Consider the following 14,160-nt stretch of genomic DNA (forward strand, 5'->3'; position numbering starts at 1 on the left):
ACACCGAGCCATAAAGCTGCCAACTCAATGATTATTCTTTGTCTTTAGTTATGTAGTGAATGAGTGCATTCAGATGCTCAGAGATGTAATATAAGATTGAAATTTGGCATAATATAACTTTTGTCATTACCTTGGGAAGATTATCAAGGTTTAGGGAAAACCTTGCATTTGATAGAGAAATGGGGCAGCAGAAATACATTTTATGGAAAAAAGTATTGGGACACACCTCTTATTATTGAATTCAGGTGTTTCAATTTAGACCTATTGCCACAGGTGTATAAAATCAAACACAGCCCTGCAGCCTGCATTTACAAACATTTGTGGAAAAAATGGGTCGTTCTGAAGTGCTCCGTGAATTTAAGCGTGGTACTGTGATATGAGATGCCACCTTAAATCAGTTTGTGAAATGTCATTCCTGCTAGGTATTCCACGGTCAAATGTAAGTGGTACTATTGGAAAGTGGAGACTTTTAGGAACGGCAGCTTATATCTGCATGGAATGGGCGTCCATGGCCGAGCAGCAGCATGGCAAGCCTCACATCACCAATCGTCAAATCAAATGGTGTTAAAGCATGCCACGGCTGGACCAATCACAGTTCTCTGTGTTGCAGTCTGATGGGCGAGTCTGGGATTGGTGGGTGCCAGGAGAACGAAACCTGTCTGACTGCAGTGTGCCAACTGCAAAGTTTGGTGGAGGAGAGATAATGATATGGGCTGTTTTTCTGGAGTCAGGCTAGGCCCCCTACTTCAAGTGAAGGGCAATCTTAATGCTTCAGATTACCAAGACATTTTGGACAATGCTATGCTTCCAACTTTGTGGGAACAGCTTGGGGGAAGTCCTTTTCTATTTTAGTATGGCTGTTCATCATAAAGACATGATTGGATGAGTTTGGTGTGGAGGAATTTAGCTGGCCCACATAGAATTCTTTCTGTGAACTGGAATGGAGATTGAGAGCCAGGCCTTCTCGTCCAACATCAGTGCCTGACCTCACAAATGCTCTACTGGTTGAATGAAGAGTGGGAGCTGTTCTAGCTGTTCTACATATTAATGTCTGTGTATTTAGAATGCGAGGTCACAAAAGTCCCTGTTGCTGCAATGGTCAGGTGTCTCAATACCTTAGTCAGTAAGTTATATTGATTGCTATTGATGGTAATTCAAAGCACCCTTTTTTTATTAATCTTGTCTGCCTAAATATTTGTGAACGGCCTTTCCAATGTCACTCTGCCAGGCTGTAGAACAACTTAACACCACAGAAGTATATGTTACAAATATATAGATAATTTGTAGTGGTAAGTTTAGTTATTTTATGTCTAGGGAACAGTGTACTTGGAATATATGCTGAATCCTTACAGTAACAATAAGTCTAGTCAATGTGTTTATCTCAGTCCACAGTTTGGAGTAATGTAATGCTTGCTAAGGACTTCCAGTATGATCCCGAATATTGACTCGTGACAGGAACTGAGATTTGTCAAATTTGGGAATGGCTTGTTCTTGTTGAAACTTTCCGAGTCAGTCTCCCTTCTTGTTCCCTTGCTAGATTAACCCCTTAAGGACACATGACATGTGTGACATGTCATGATTCCCTTTTATTCCAGAAGTTTGGTCCTTAAGGGGTTAATAGTGGATTGTTGCCAGTGCAGTGTTCAAATATGAAGAGAAACTAATAATGCCGAGCTCAGGACACTGCAGAGCTTCCGGCAGTTCTTATTACTACGGCACCTAGAACATATGATGTATTTGTTTTAAGGCCTGCTAATTGCACAGTGACTCGTTTTAGAAGTAGTATATATTAGTAACACTACATGTTAAGTTTAGTTGTAGTAACAGGTTGTTGTTTTTTTTATGGTTTTTTTTCATCTTCAGTTGTTGACAGGTAAAATTTACAGGAGTCGTATCACTGGTATACTGGTACATGTGCAAGTATTTAAAATAGGTGTCTAAGCGAGAGACCACCGGTCAAAACAAAAACGTGAATAATGCAAAGCCTTTTTCTAAAATTCTGGGTTATTTTGCACAATTTTGGACACATTAACAAGTCACATGTTTTTTAGCACGACATACGAAGCACCAAAACTCTGGCATCCTAATGTAGTCCTTTTATAGTAGTACTGTAAATCATTGTGCTTTCTGAGATATGGTTTAGTTTTCTTTAAGAACATAGTTTTTAATGATAAAATTGAATGTATTCTCTTATGATGCCATCATGAATAGCTTGAAGATACTGTATGCGTTCAATTAGTCTCATAGAGAAAATTTGGATTCAGTATGGTGGCGGTTGCTGTACATGTGCTGTAGGCTCCTAATGCTCCTCTATGAGAAACATTGGACTGGCCCGAGATCTTTAACCCCTTAAGGACACATGACGTGTGACATGTCATGATTCCCTTTTATTCCAGAAGTTTGGTCCTTAAGGGGTTAAAGATGTTTAGAGGCGGTAGAGCGGTGGTCGAGAGGAGACTGTCTAGGCGCTAAATTAAAGAAATCTTGTTTTTTTGTTGTTTTTTTTTACATTTTTTACATTCTTATTTTTGTGGGCACATAATGTAAAACAATAAATGAACGCACAAAGATACTTTATATTTATATATGATATAGATGTACACACACTCCCCCCCCATCCCAACATTGGAGTGTTTTTCTTTTAGCACACCCAAACAAACTTCATGTGACTTGACACTTGTCAGAGAATACACAATTTACAATGTAGATCTTGTGATCAAATAAAAAGCTTCCCCATGTGCTCCTTGCAACATCTACAGCACATGCATATATTTTTAATAGTTAAGAATTCACACGCAACCCGGTTTTTATTTTCTTTCATGTGACATAAATATTATTTTTACAAGCATGTTCACATACAGTTTTCATCTTGCTGTATCAAGGTTCTCTTTGTAATGACACAAGACCCACCGAAGGGCAAGCTACTTGAGCTGTTGTCCTTTCTTAGCATTCCCTTGCACCCTGTTTTTTTTTTTTTTTTTTTTAATCTGGAAAAAATGTGATTATTTCAAAAACAAAATTAGATGATAAAAAAAAAAAAAATTGTATATGTAATAGAAATTCTCGCCTTCAATACCTGTTATAGAAAAGAAATTAGATTTGTTTGGTCAGAACATTTATTTGATCACCATAACAGATGGTGAACACATACTGTATATTGCCATTTTTTTTGTTTATTGTGCTTTCGTAGAGTAAAATGTTTTCTATTTTTTTTTCCTTTCCATCAGATTTAATTTAAGAATACTTTCCCCCCCCCCCCCAGTATACTGTAGATATATTCATTGGAATTGCACTGAAACTTGGTTATTGTGATATGCTTTCGAGATCAATGAAACACTGTTATGGCTTTCATTTCACTTTTATATGTTTTAAAGGATAGAAAGTTTGAAAGGGACACTCAAAGCATTATAACCACTGCAGCCTGTTTTGGTGGTTACGGTGAATGAAGACTTGGGATGCAGTCCCTCCAGTTTTTATAAATATAACAAAGATTGAAAGGTTTCCGAACACCCAAAGCACATTCCCCTCAAATTGTAATGTCTTATGAGCATGTTTCATCAGCATCATGATATGTGGAAAATATGTGCATAGGTAAATTGGATTTAAAATGGCCAGTACTTAAAAGTCTACAGCTCTTCCTTGATGCAAGCTTCCTGTGTCAGATTTACTTGCTAAATTTGTTTTACAAAAATTAGAGCCATAAACTACACAATGCTGAAAACTTTATTAGCATGATATTTTTTTTTATTATTATGCAGTAAGACATTTAATGTAAATATAAATTACCCGGCCAACCTATTTATTTCCTCTTCATGGTAATAATTGGGGAATAATTTCTAAAATGACTTGTGACAAAAGGAAAAAAAAAAATCCAATAAGACACACATTGTTTAGTTCTCTGGCTTTTAGTCCAGTGTCTGGTACTGATACGTTTGTAGTTATGTGTTTGACTTTCTAGAAACCATTAAGAACTTTTTAGTTATAATTTTTTTTTCCCCTGTGAATTGTAGGTATGGAAGAAAGGTCTGCTACTTCATCGTGGGGAACAAGCGGTCAGTTGAGTCCATCTTATGAATCTTTAAGGGTAAGTTTGCATGTGACATTTCTTACTTATCATAAATCTTCTACCGCACTGTAACCTTAATACCCACACATTGTTACTGTGATGGTGTCACTATGTTTCTAGCTTTCAGTGTTGCTGGTCTTGCTTGTGTATGTGTGTAGTATTATTACATGCATGCACACTAACTAATAAGGACCTATAAACTGTAGTGGGAAGGATGTAGGCTGCATGGATTGCAAACTGTAATTCCCTGCAACATGCAATGGCTGACCCATTTTATATATAGGATCAATCGATAGAGAGAACTATAGTCACATCACCTGTACTAAATTTGTTGTATGTTTAATGTGTGTGCTTTGCCAACTGACTGCTCTGATTGGCTCTGGGGTATATTGATATTGATATATGCAACTAGTGGCATTAAGTGATTTTTGGGGGGGGTTGGGGTGTTTAGTAGTTGTGTTTATTTAATTTATCTGGTTTCTAACTTCTAAGCAGGAGTACAGTGAACGGATTGTGTAAAATAACTTGGTGGTGGAATTCTGCTCTGATCACACCACACACACCAGCCTTGCTGCTGTTGTCTGCAACTTTTATTTTGTTTCTGGATTTCACAGGATTTGGGATGAGGAAGGTCAAATGAGTTCAAGCAGCCGTTTAATATTTAATTTCACAGTTACAGTGTTGTCCTTTATTTATTTATTTTAAGCTACAGCACAAATGGAAACAAATGATTTCTCTCACTTATTATAAGATGAGATTGCATTTGAAATGCGCAGTGGTTATTATTATGTAGGGGTTATATGATTAATTAAACCAGGACACTCCTGATAGTAGAAGATGTCTGACTGAAATGTTACTGTGGAAATAAAATAAGTCATTACAGGATTGTATGAGTTCTAATTGGGTAGAACACACTTTATATATTTGTACAGAGAAAGTTTGTTGATTGGTCTGGCCGTTTATTGATATTTTCTATTACACATTCATAGTATTGACAAACAGTTGCATTATACTTGTTTATTTTATTATTTAATTTGTTGACCTTGATGGTGTAAATATAGATATTTTTTGGCTGCCTTCAGTGACTCTGGACTTCTTATGTACAAAGGGTGTTTGATCAGATCTAGAAAAGCCACATTAGATCACTAAGGTTCCAGCCAATGTTAGAGACTTTTATTTAGATCTGTACGTATGCACCTCAGTTTAGCTGCTACAAAAATATATGGAGAAATGTCGAATAGGCTGACAGGTACACTTTGCAAACACTGTAAAGTTATGGGCATACCATGTTTATCATCTGATTTACAGAATATGCATGTTTTGTATTTGATGTTATGATTTATGGAGTGTATTTACCATTTTGTATCCAATCCTGTTTTGCAAACCTACATTACATTGTGATACACCTAGAATTTGTACTCCAAAACGATTTGTAAAGCAAATGTTTTACTAAAAATGTATACATTTAAAAAAACAAAAACAAAAAAACAACAACAAACACTACATGGGCTGATAAGCAAATGTATAGACTGTTGTCACGCCATTCATTCAATCATCCTTTATCTTTGAAGAAATAATATAAACCAGACTGCTTGGTATATAATCTAGTATAAATGTGTGTGTGTTTTAAACTGCCAAGTTTCTCATAGAAATGCACACCTAGTCCATGTTTTAGTAATAAAGCTTTATTAACACTACCCTCCACCCTCTTCCCCCACAGCGGACCTTTGTTATTATTTATTTCTCAAAGTTGTTGAGAACACTAGCAATCCCTTTTATTTCTGGACTATAAGTGTTTTTTACAGAAGTGAGATTGTCAGGAATTAAAAGCAAAATAAAGGCCAACATTGCTGAATTGAAAAAGTCAGTTATGCTTCCAGTTCTGCAACTTTGATCTAAAACTTTAAATTCATTTTCAACTATCTTGGAATTCTTGACAATTCTACGTTTAGCAAATAATCCAGTATGGCTGATCAGACCCACGCTTGTTTGATTATTTTATTTATTTTATTTCTTTTACTTCTACCAAACCCCTTCTCAGTCATCCGTGTATTTAACTACTGTATTTTCCTATCTATGCTACCTTACTCATCTATCTTTCTTATCAAAGTGTTTTGCTTTATGCTAAAGAAAAGTACCTTTAGGTTTATGTATGTTACCTGTTAATAGTGTTATACAGCTATGTTCTCACTTTTTGCAAAATGTGCAATCTGTGTTTCTCCCTGTCCTATTATTTTTGATTATACCCATATACTTGATTGCATGCCAAAAATAAAGAGTAAAAAAAATAAAGAAAAAGTTGTGTAAAAAGAATAATTTTAACGCAGTTTTCAACTTTAAAGTTTACATTCTGTAAAGTACTTGTACTTCTGCATTTCCATTTACTAAAATGGTTGTGGCAAATGATAGATTATAATTTCTAGTGCTCACTAGTATTCATCTGACAGTATCAGGGGAATTTGTGACACTTTGCAAAACCCATGTCATCTGATGCGATTAATGGAAAATATCCTATCTATTCTGTTTGTGCTTTATATCTGTGGATGGATATGTAGTTGCACATAGTCTCCCAGACATAAGTCGGTGCCTACAAACACACAGGATAATGTGCAGTTGGAATGGAATTAGGTGGCATAGTTGTAATTGATCGGCTTCAACTATCTCTTGTCACATATTCATCCTCACCTTACGATATCTGCGGTAGAAATTGCCTTCCTGGCAGTAACGGAAGTGCCACTCAGCAGTCCTGCTCCAGTATGAATGACTTTTGCAGCATGTCGGTGGCCGCTGCGGATCTACGCCATATTATAGCCCCACGTCCGCCCACAGTAATGATGACGTCAACATGAGTGTGACGTCACGCAAAAGACACGCACGCACATTTTGGGATCAAAGGTCGGTTACGGCCAATCTGATCTGAAGGAGGCTTATTTAAACAAATTTTAACTTTTTCTCATTGCCCTGTCTTGGTTTCCCTTAGATGGTTATTTGAAATTGTGTTCCTGATCGTGTGTTTCTGGTTATTGACTTTGCTTCGTTTTGACTTCCCTGACTTCTGGTATCCTTGACTATTTGCTTTTCCTTATCGCTGTGTCCCTGACCTCGGCTAGTATATTGACTATTCTTAGGTACCTTACGTCCGGCCATTTTAAGGTCTGGTTAGACGTTACCCTTAGTCCTAGTTGTAACACTATTCTGTGTGCTGAATCAACTGTAATCCTGACATATGTGCACATATGAAACCTCAATAAAACGTTAAGAGAGCAATTATTTCATTGTCAGCATCTAAGAGCCTTTGTTTCATCAAACTGTTCAATGACTTCATTGACTTTGCATGCTGGTTCTGTTAAGTCTTTGGTAGTAATTAGGACAGCAGGGATACACAGTTTCTTTACATATCTAGTTGTCCAAGGGCTAAAGCGGTATCACAATCTACTTGCCCATCATGACAATCTACCTGGATCTCTGGTGGTCTATTGGAGGAGCATGAGGTCTTCACCCTGGCTGATGCAGACCTCGGTAATCACTTTTTTGTGGTCCTGGCTCTGACTCACAAGAGAGCGTTGAACCGTAAGGAAGTATTTACGGAGCTCTGCACCTACTAGAGCCCCTTCTTCCACCCCTTCCCAAAGGCAGCCATACTGCCTGCCCGTAGCAGGGCTTAAAAGCAAACAAACAAACCCCACAGAACGGCATGTTCCTTGTGTTGGGTGATATCATTTTCACATCCCTGGGACAGAAAATTAATCTGCTCTGTGTGTAAAATATAGATTACATATTTCACTCCTCAAATTAACACATCCAAAATCCAGCTTTGGTTTTCTTTCTTTTGAAACTCTTTCCAGGTAATTCACTAAAGTGAGAATTCAAAGCGAATATCACATTTCAGGCCATTGTGTCTAAGTTGGGAAGCAAGTATGCTTCCAGTTCAGGCTATCTTGGTCCAAAATGTGACATTAAGATTGAATCCCCAACTATTCTCACGTTGGTGAATAACACTGTTTGGGTTTTCATTTTTCAGATGTCATGTTTTAATGCTTCATAAGTTCCTGTTTGTGTTGTTTTTTTCCTATTCACATGCAGTTGTTTATTCGTTGGCTTTGAAACCCCAGAATACCAAAACGATTTGCAGATGTGTTTATCATTGTCCAATCTAAGTACACAGTTCCTTTTTTGTGAATGCTTGGCCACAGACCACCCAAGGACAGCTGTTGTTTATTAGATACCATATCGAAGAAACTATTATTCTGAAGTTTGACACTAGGATGAAACTCTAAGAAACCATAACTCCTTAACATTTATATTTGATGTAATTTCTCCTTTATGACCTCTGCTCCAAATGCTGCAACATAGTGTGTGCGAGTAAATATATATACAATTATCAGATCATTTTTTTCAGTTCACACACTTGACATTGGATGACATCACAGTGTGCCTGACTCTCTACAATGCAGGACCCATAATCTCAGTGCAGTGTAAGGATATACATGTTCCATTTTCTGAGATTTGAGGCAGTTACACTTTTGGGCACAATCTCCTTTATGCAGCTGCCATAATAAATTCAGCTCATTTTCCTTTAATGATATGCAGAGAGAGGAGCCGAAGATAGGCTTGTCTCTCCTGCTCCTCTTATTCTATACCAGGAAGAATTGAATGGACACTCCACACAACTGAAGCACTTCTACTTCTCATTGGGCTACATTGGAAAGTTTGTCGGTTGACATCCACAGAAAACCTTGGCAGGGTTGGAAGGGGAAGGTTTGCAAAGGCTTCAGACAAAAGATCTGCAGCTCTTGCATAAATGTTTTCTTTGGGGGTATATTTACTAAATTGTTTAAAAAAAAAATATATATATATATAATATATCTCATTGGACTGTCCCTGCCCAGAAATATAACTCCCATTGACCCTGTGCTAGTTCTTGGACTAACCCTAATTGAGGGGACACTATAGTCACCAGAACAATTACAATTTCACTTGTTCTGGTATGTAGAGTATGTCCCTGCATGCATTTTCATGTAAACACTGCCTTTTCAGATAAATGGCAGTGTTTACATTATTGCCTAGTAACACCTCTAGTGGCAATCACTCAAACGGCCACTAGCGGGATTTCCTGGGTCGGTGCTGCACAATGTGACGCTCAGCGTCTTGACGCTCTGCATGTAGCCGTTGATCTTTCCCCATAGTGATGCATTGATTTAGTGCATCTTTATGAGGAGATGCTGATTGGGACAGCGGAGCGTTTTGCAGTCCATGCACCATAGTCTCCCAATGCTTTCCTATAAGAAAGCATTGGATTGGCCTAGGTTATCAGTTCTGATGATCATTGCCACGGGGGCAGAGCCAGCACCTACATAGTGTTTTTAACACTATAGGGTCAGGAATACACGTTTATACATACACTATTTAAATAATCTTATAATAGGAAAGATGCATAATTCTGAAGTTAGTGCGTGTGCATATCTCTCCACTGTAGTAATGCAATAGGCCATAAAGACATGTAAGTTAATCTGGATGATTATTTTGCCGTGTGACCAGATATTAAGCTGTGTTTGCACAGGGTTTAGTTGTTCTTGCATACTCGGTTTACTTATTGAAAACTTCACTTGAAAGTGAACCTTTCATGACTGATTTGCTTTTAAGGATAAACGATTTTAAAGCAATAAATATATCATTTATCATAAAAATAAATCCTATATTTAACTAGTTTACGGTTATTATGTTAACACTTACCTCTTTAGCGCTGCAGCCAAGACATTTCCTCCTGCCTTCCACCCCTTTTTCTTGTATTGCAGCCCTGAGTTGGAGTAACCTCAGCACGTACAATGCCCAGGCTGTAGTTGCTGTGACGAAAAATTGTTAATTGAATATTTATTTACAGTGTGTGTAATGTCTATTATTATTATTTTTTTAATTATTATTTTAATATTTTTTATTATTATTATTTTTATTTTATAAATATTGTTTTATTTTATTATTTAATTTTATTAATATTTATTTTTTTCGTCCCCCCTCCTTGCTTGATACATGGCAGGGAAGGGGGCTCTCCTTCCCTGGTGGTCCAGTGGCATTGGTAGTTCAGTGGGGGGGGGGGGGGGGGGAGGGAGGGGGAGGGGGGATGGAGGGAGGGGGGCTGGCTGTCAGAGAGCACTTACCTCTCTTGCAGCTCCTGTCAGCTCCCTTCTCCTCTGCGCCGGTCCGTGCAGCTCCTCTGTCAGCTCACAGTGTAAGTCTCGTGAGAGCCGCACTATGACCCCGCGGCTCTCGCGAGACTTACACTGGGAGCTGACCGAGGTGCTGAACGGACCGCTGCGGAGGAGAAGGGAGCTGACAGGAGCTGCAGGAGAGGTAAGCGCTCGCTGCCAGCCCCCAGTCTGTATTATGGCAATGTAAATTGCCATAAAACAGACACTGATTCGAATATAAGCCGAGTTGGTTTTTTTCAGCACAAAAAATGTGCTGAAAAACTCTGCTTATACTCGAGTATATACGGTAGTTTACTTCTAGTTGTAATCAGCCTATTTGGGTAAACTGTGTTCTAAACTTTGTCTTTGTATGCTGAAGGTGACACAAGCATGATGGAATTTCTGAATGGTGCATGCACAGATTTAAGATTAATTCTGTCATTTAAATTTAGGCTGCCACTTTCAGTATTTTTGAACAACTCAATAGCTAACTCCAAGTTACTTATGGATCATTTTAATATTCCCTTGTATCATATACAATGTTTTCCTGGTAAACCTAACATACACTTTTATGGTGCCATGTGCACAGATACTGTGAGGATGCAGGTGGCACCAGAGAAGATGACAGACGCTCATACAGAGATGCTCAAGTACACACATAGCATAATGGGAAGATGGGGCACTTGCACAGACAGAGATGCTTTAAAACAGTGCTCTATTCTGTCTTACCCTGCTGTCATGCTTCAGTAGTGTTTACTGGGCTAAGAGAAAGGGAATCCGGCACTATTAGAGAAGTGACAGTTCTCCTTTAATTACATTTCATAAATACAAAGTACCGTGTGCCATCGCTCTGAGATCATAGCTTGGCTAGGCTTCCATGTGGAAGGCAGTCTTGTGCTCCACACAGGAAACACATCCTGGACATTATGTAACTTCCTTTTAGGGGAGAGGTGAACATATAATGTGATTGGTGGACTTCCAAAAACGTCATTGTAAGCTGTATTTGAAATGTAAAACTGTAACGCCTGAAGGGACCTTTACAATAGCCTGTAGACCCCCCCAGTGGCAGGCAGCTATTACGGAGATCCTGACAAAAAAGAGTACCAATATGGACTGGATTGCAGTGAGATTCAATAGCCCTGCACCATTCAGTATTTGGTCATATCTGTAGCTCTTCTAGAATAGAAAATAAAGAAACTCATGGTGAATGATGATTTACTTGTAAAAACAGGAAATAATGAGAATCCTGCTTCAATTATTACTTTTTTTTAAACCAGCAAGGAAACACTTCAGCAAATATACAAGCCAACATAAAGCAGGAAAACTTTGAATAGTATGCAATAAATGTCTATGAAATTCCTGTAAACTTGGTCAGTTTGCATTGTTGGGTACACCTCTCAGCTTCTCCCTGGCTCTGTTCTACCCACTCATCTCCATTTCAGACCAGTCCACTAATGGCATTAACAGGGCATTATTGTGCAGCAGCAGAAGAGAGAAAAAGTGGACACTGAAGCCTGCTCTACATGATCACACTGACCAGACTCCCTCTATTCCCCCCCTGTTATAATGTTGCAAGGTGGAGAGATCTTCCAACTGTAGATGTCAGGCATGACCAATGTACTTTTCCAGCATTCCTAGGGATAGGACACTGATTGATTAGATAAGAAAGAAGAAGCAGGTAAACATAAAAAAAAAATAATCAGAATGCTGAGTGAGGGAACGGCTTTCATTCAAAGCTAAAGCTTTTGAATGAGACAGTTGTCTCAAAGTGATGCATGTCCCTTTATTGAATTTTTTTTCCATCCAATGCAATGCAATTAAACAATTTTATAGCATATAATCTAATAAAAAAAAGATAATATTTAATTGAAAACAGAATTACTGTAGTCAATTAGTATATATAATGAGGATTTGCAGGTGACCGGTACAATGATTGTTAAAAGACAAACTTTCTTTTCTGTTCTTCCTAGTCTACAGCAAAACAATAAAATATAAAAAAATCTACCTCTCTTCAATATAGGAATGCAGATAAGAAGTATGTCGTCTGAAACAAGAATCATTACATTAGCTACAGTTCCACTGTCTATCAATAAAGGTTGTTTTTAGATGAACATGGCATTTGCAAATCTCTAAGATTCCTTGGTTGTGACCATGGTTTAAAGTTATCTTGTAGTTATCATCTCGAGCCTGAAAGAATCTTTTCTTGAAGTTTTGAGATGGTTTGTAGTGATAGAATGGTTACCTCCTCACTGTAATATTATATGTGTTTCTAAGGGGTGTTGTGCCTGAATTCTAAATCCTAGTGACAATTGGTTGAGGCAGCAGTACGACTATAACTTGCAAAGAAAGTACAGCACATACTTGAAGTGTCCTTGTAAGCTCTACAGATTCGGTGTTGCTACTGCTTGCTCAAAACCTTCTCAATGGCCATTCTGATAACGTTTTTTTAACTTCATAAAAATATCCCTAAATGCTAAAGTGAGAAGTGGATGTGAACTGGCTGCATCTAGATATACTCCCTCAATTCAAATATATTTTTCTCATAGGGGTCACAAAAATGTTAATAACACTGATAACAAACTTGGAGCTTCTAATTGTTGTAACAAAGGATAACATACCGTAATGCTTTTCTATATTTAAAAGTACAAAATGCAAACACATGTCAAAATAAAACTGATGTAAATCTTCTATGAACTCTTTTTAACATTAACATTTGGTGTAAACTGTACGTGTTAACCTTGGCTAGAAGCCACTTGGTTTCCTTGGCAGCTGCTGCCACAAGCTGCCCATCTGACAGACGGTACTACAGCCATGGCTATGAGAGAGACCCTTGTGGTCACAATCAAGTTGTAAATGTCATTGCGATTCTGTTTTCACGTCCATCACTCCTCTATATCACCAATATTAAAACATGCAAAGTAGGCCATAGATCTGTCTGGGATTCAGGACATGCAAGATGATACCTTGTGAAGCTGGGGAGCAGCAGGAGACGTGGGTTTGAAGAAGCTGTTTTGACTTGACATTTTTGTAGCTCCTGGGAATGGTGCCTAAGGTAGTGCAGACATAGCAATGGCAAAGATGCTGGAGATTTTTAGAGCTTCTTGAATGTCATTATGGGTCTAGCCCTACGGGCACATCAAATAGGAAATGGGCTTTCCATTAGTTGTGATAGCTGTGTGTCAATGCATCCTCCCCCTCCTCTTACAAAGTTATTTTCTAATAATTTAATTTAAGAGCGTAAAAGCTATTGTTTTCTTTTTATGAATTCTCACTGACTGAGTTAATCCCAGCATGTCACGTTAAGAGACATTGCTTATCCTTCCTCTGGAGAAATAAACGGTGGTTCTGCCTTATTTTGTCTGGAATTTACACCGTCAAAATACACTTTTGTAATCACAATGCTGATCCAGTTTTATAATCCCACATGGTCAAGAAAATAGCTTTTATTTTACTTCAAAAGATAAAATCAGGTTTAGCAAAACAGCAAGCACTATAGAATCATTTATTTTTCATTGATTTTGTAATTTTATGTGTATCATATCTGATCGGTAATTTTTATATAAAAATGATTGCTAATATGTGGCACAGTGGCTGTTGCATACCTTCCAAAATTTCAAATAGATACTTTAATTTTGGGAGTGTGACCAGGGGCAGGGCCCTGTCCTCAGGGACTTTTTAAAAATTAATTTACTAAAAAGAACAATGTATATTATGTACAATTTCTAAACACATTTGTTGTATTTTAAAGAAGCATTACTTGTGTTATTGCTGTAAAGCTCTCTTATACACTTAGAAACACCAGCAATATGGAGCTCCTAGAAAATAGGGCTGTTTGGGGACAGAGGGATTTGGGTCCAAATTAAGGACTGTCTCAACAAAATTGGGGCACTTGGGAGGAATGTTGTTGTT

The 14,160-nt window shown here is 37.8% G+C and overlaps 1 protein-coding gene across 7 annotated transcripts in view; it reads left to right on the forward strand.

Moving 5' to 3' along the window:
- Positions 1–14,160, forward strand: part of TCF12 (transcription factor 12) — a 214,295-nt gene that overhangs the window by 62,848 nt on the left and 137,287 nt on the right. For all 7 annotated transcript variants that reach the window (XM_063449090.1, XM_063449091.1, XM_063449097.1 and 4 more), the window contains exon 4: positions 4,011–4,084. In XM_063449090.1, coding sequence (XP_063305160.1) covers positions 4,011–4,084 — 74 coding nt within the window. The remainder of the gene's footprint in view (positions 1–4,010; positions 4,085–14,160) is intronic.

This window comes from Pelobates fuscus, chromosome 3 (genome assembly GCF_036172605.1).
Source record: "Pelobates fuscus isolate aPelFus1 chromosome 3, aPelFus1.pri, whole genome shotgun sequence".
Lineage (NCBI taxonomy): Eukaryota > Metazoa > Chordata > Amphibia > Anura > Pelobatidae > Pelobates > Pelobates fuscus.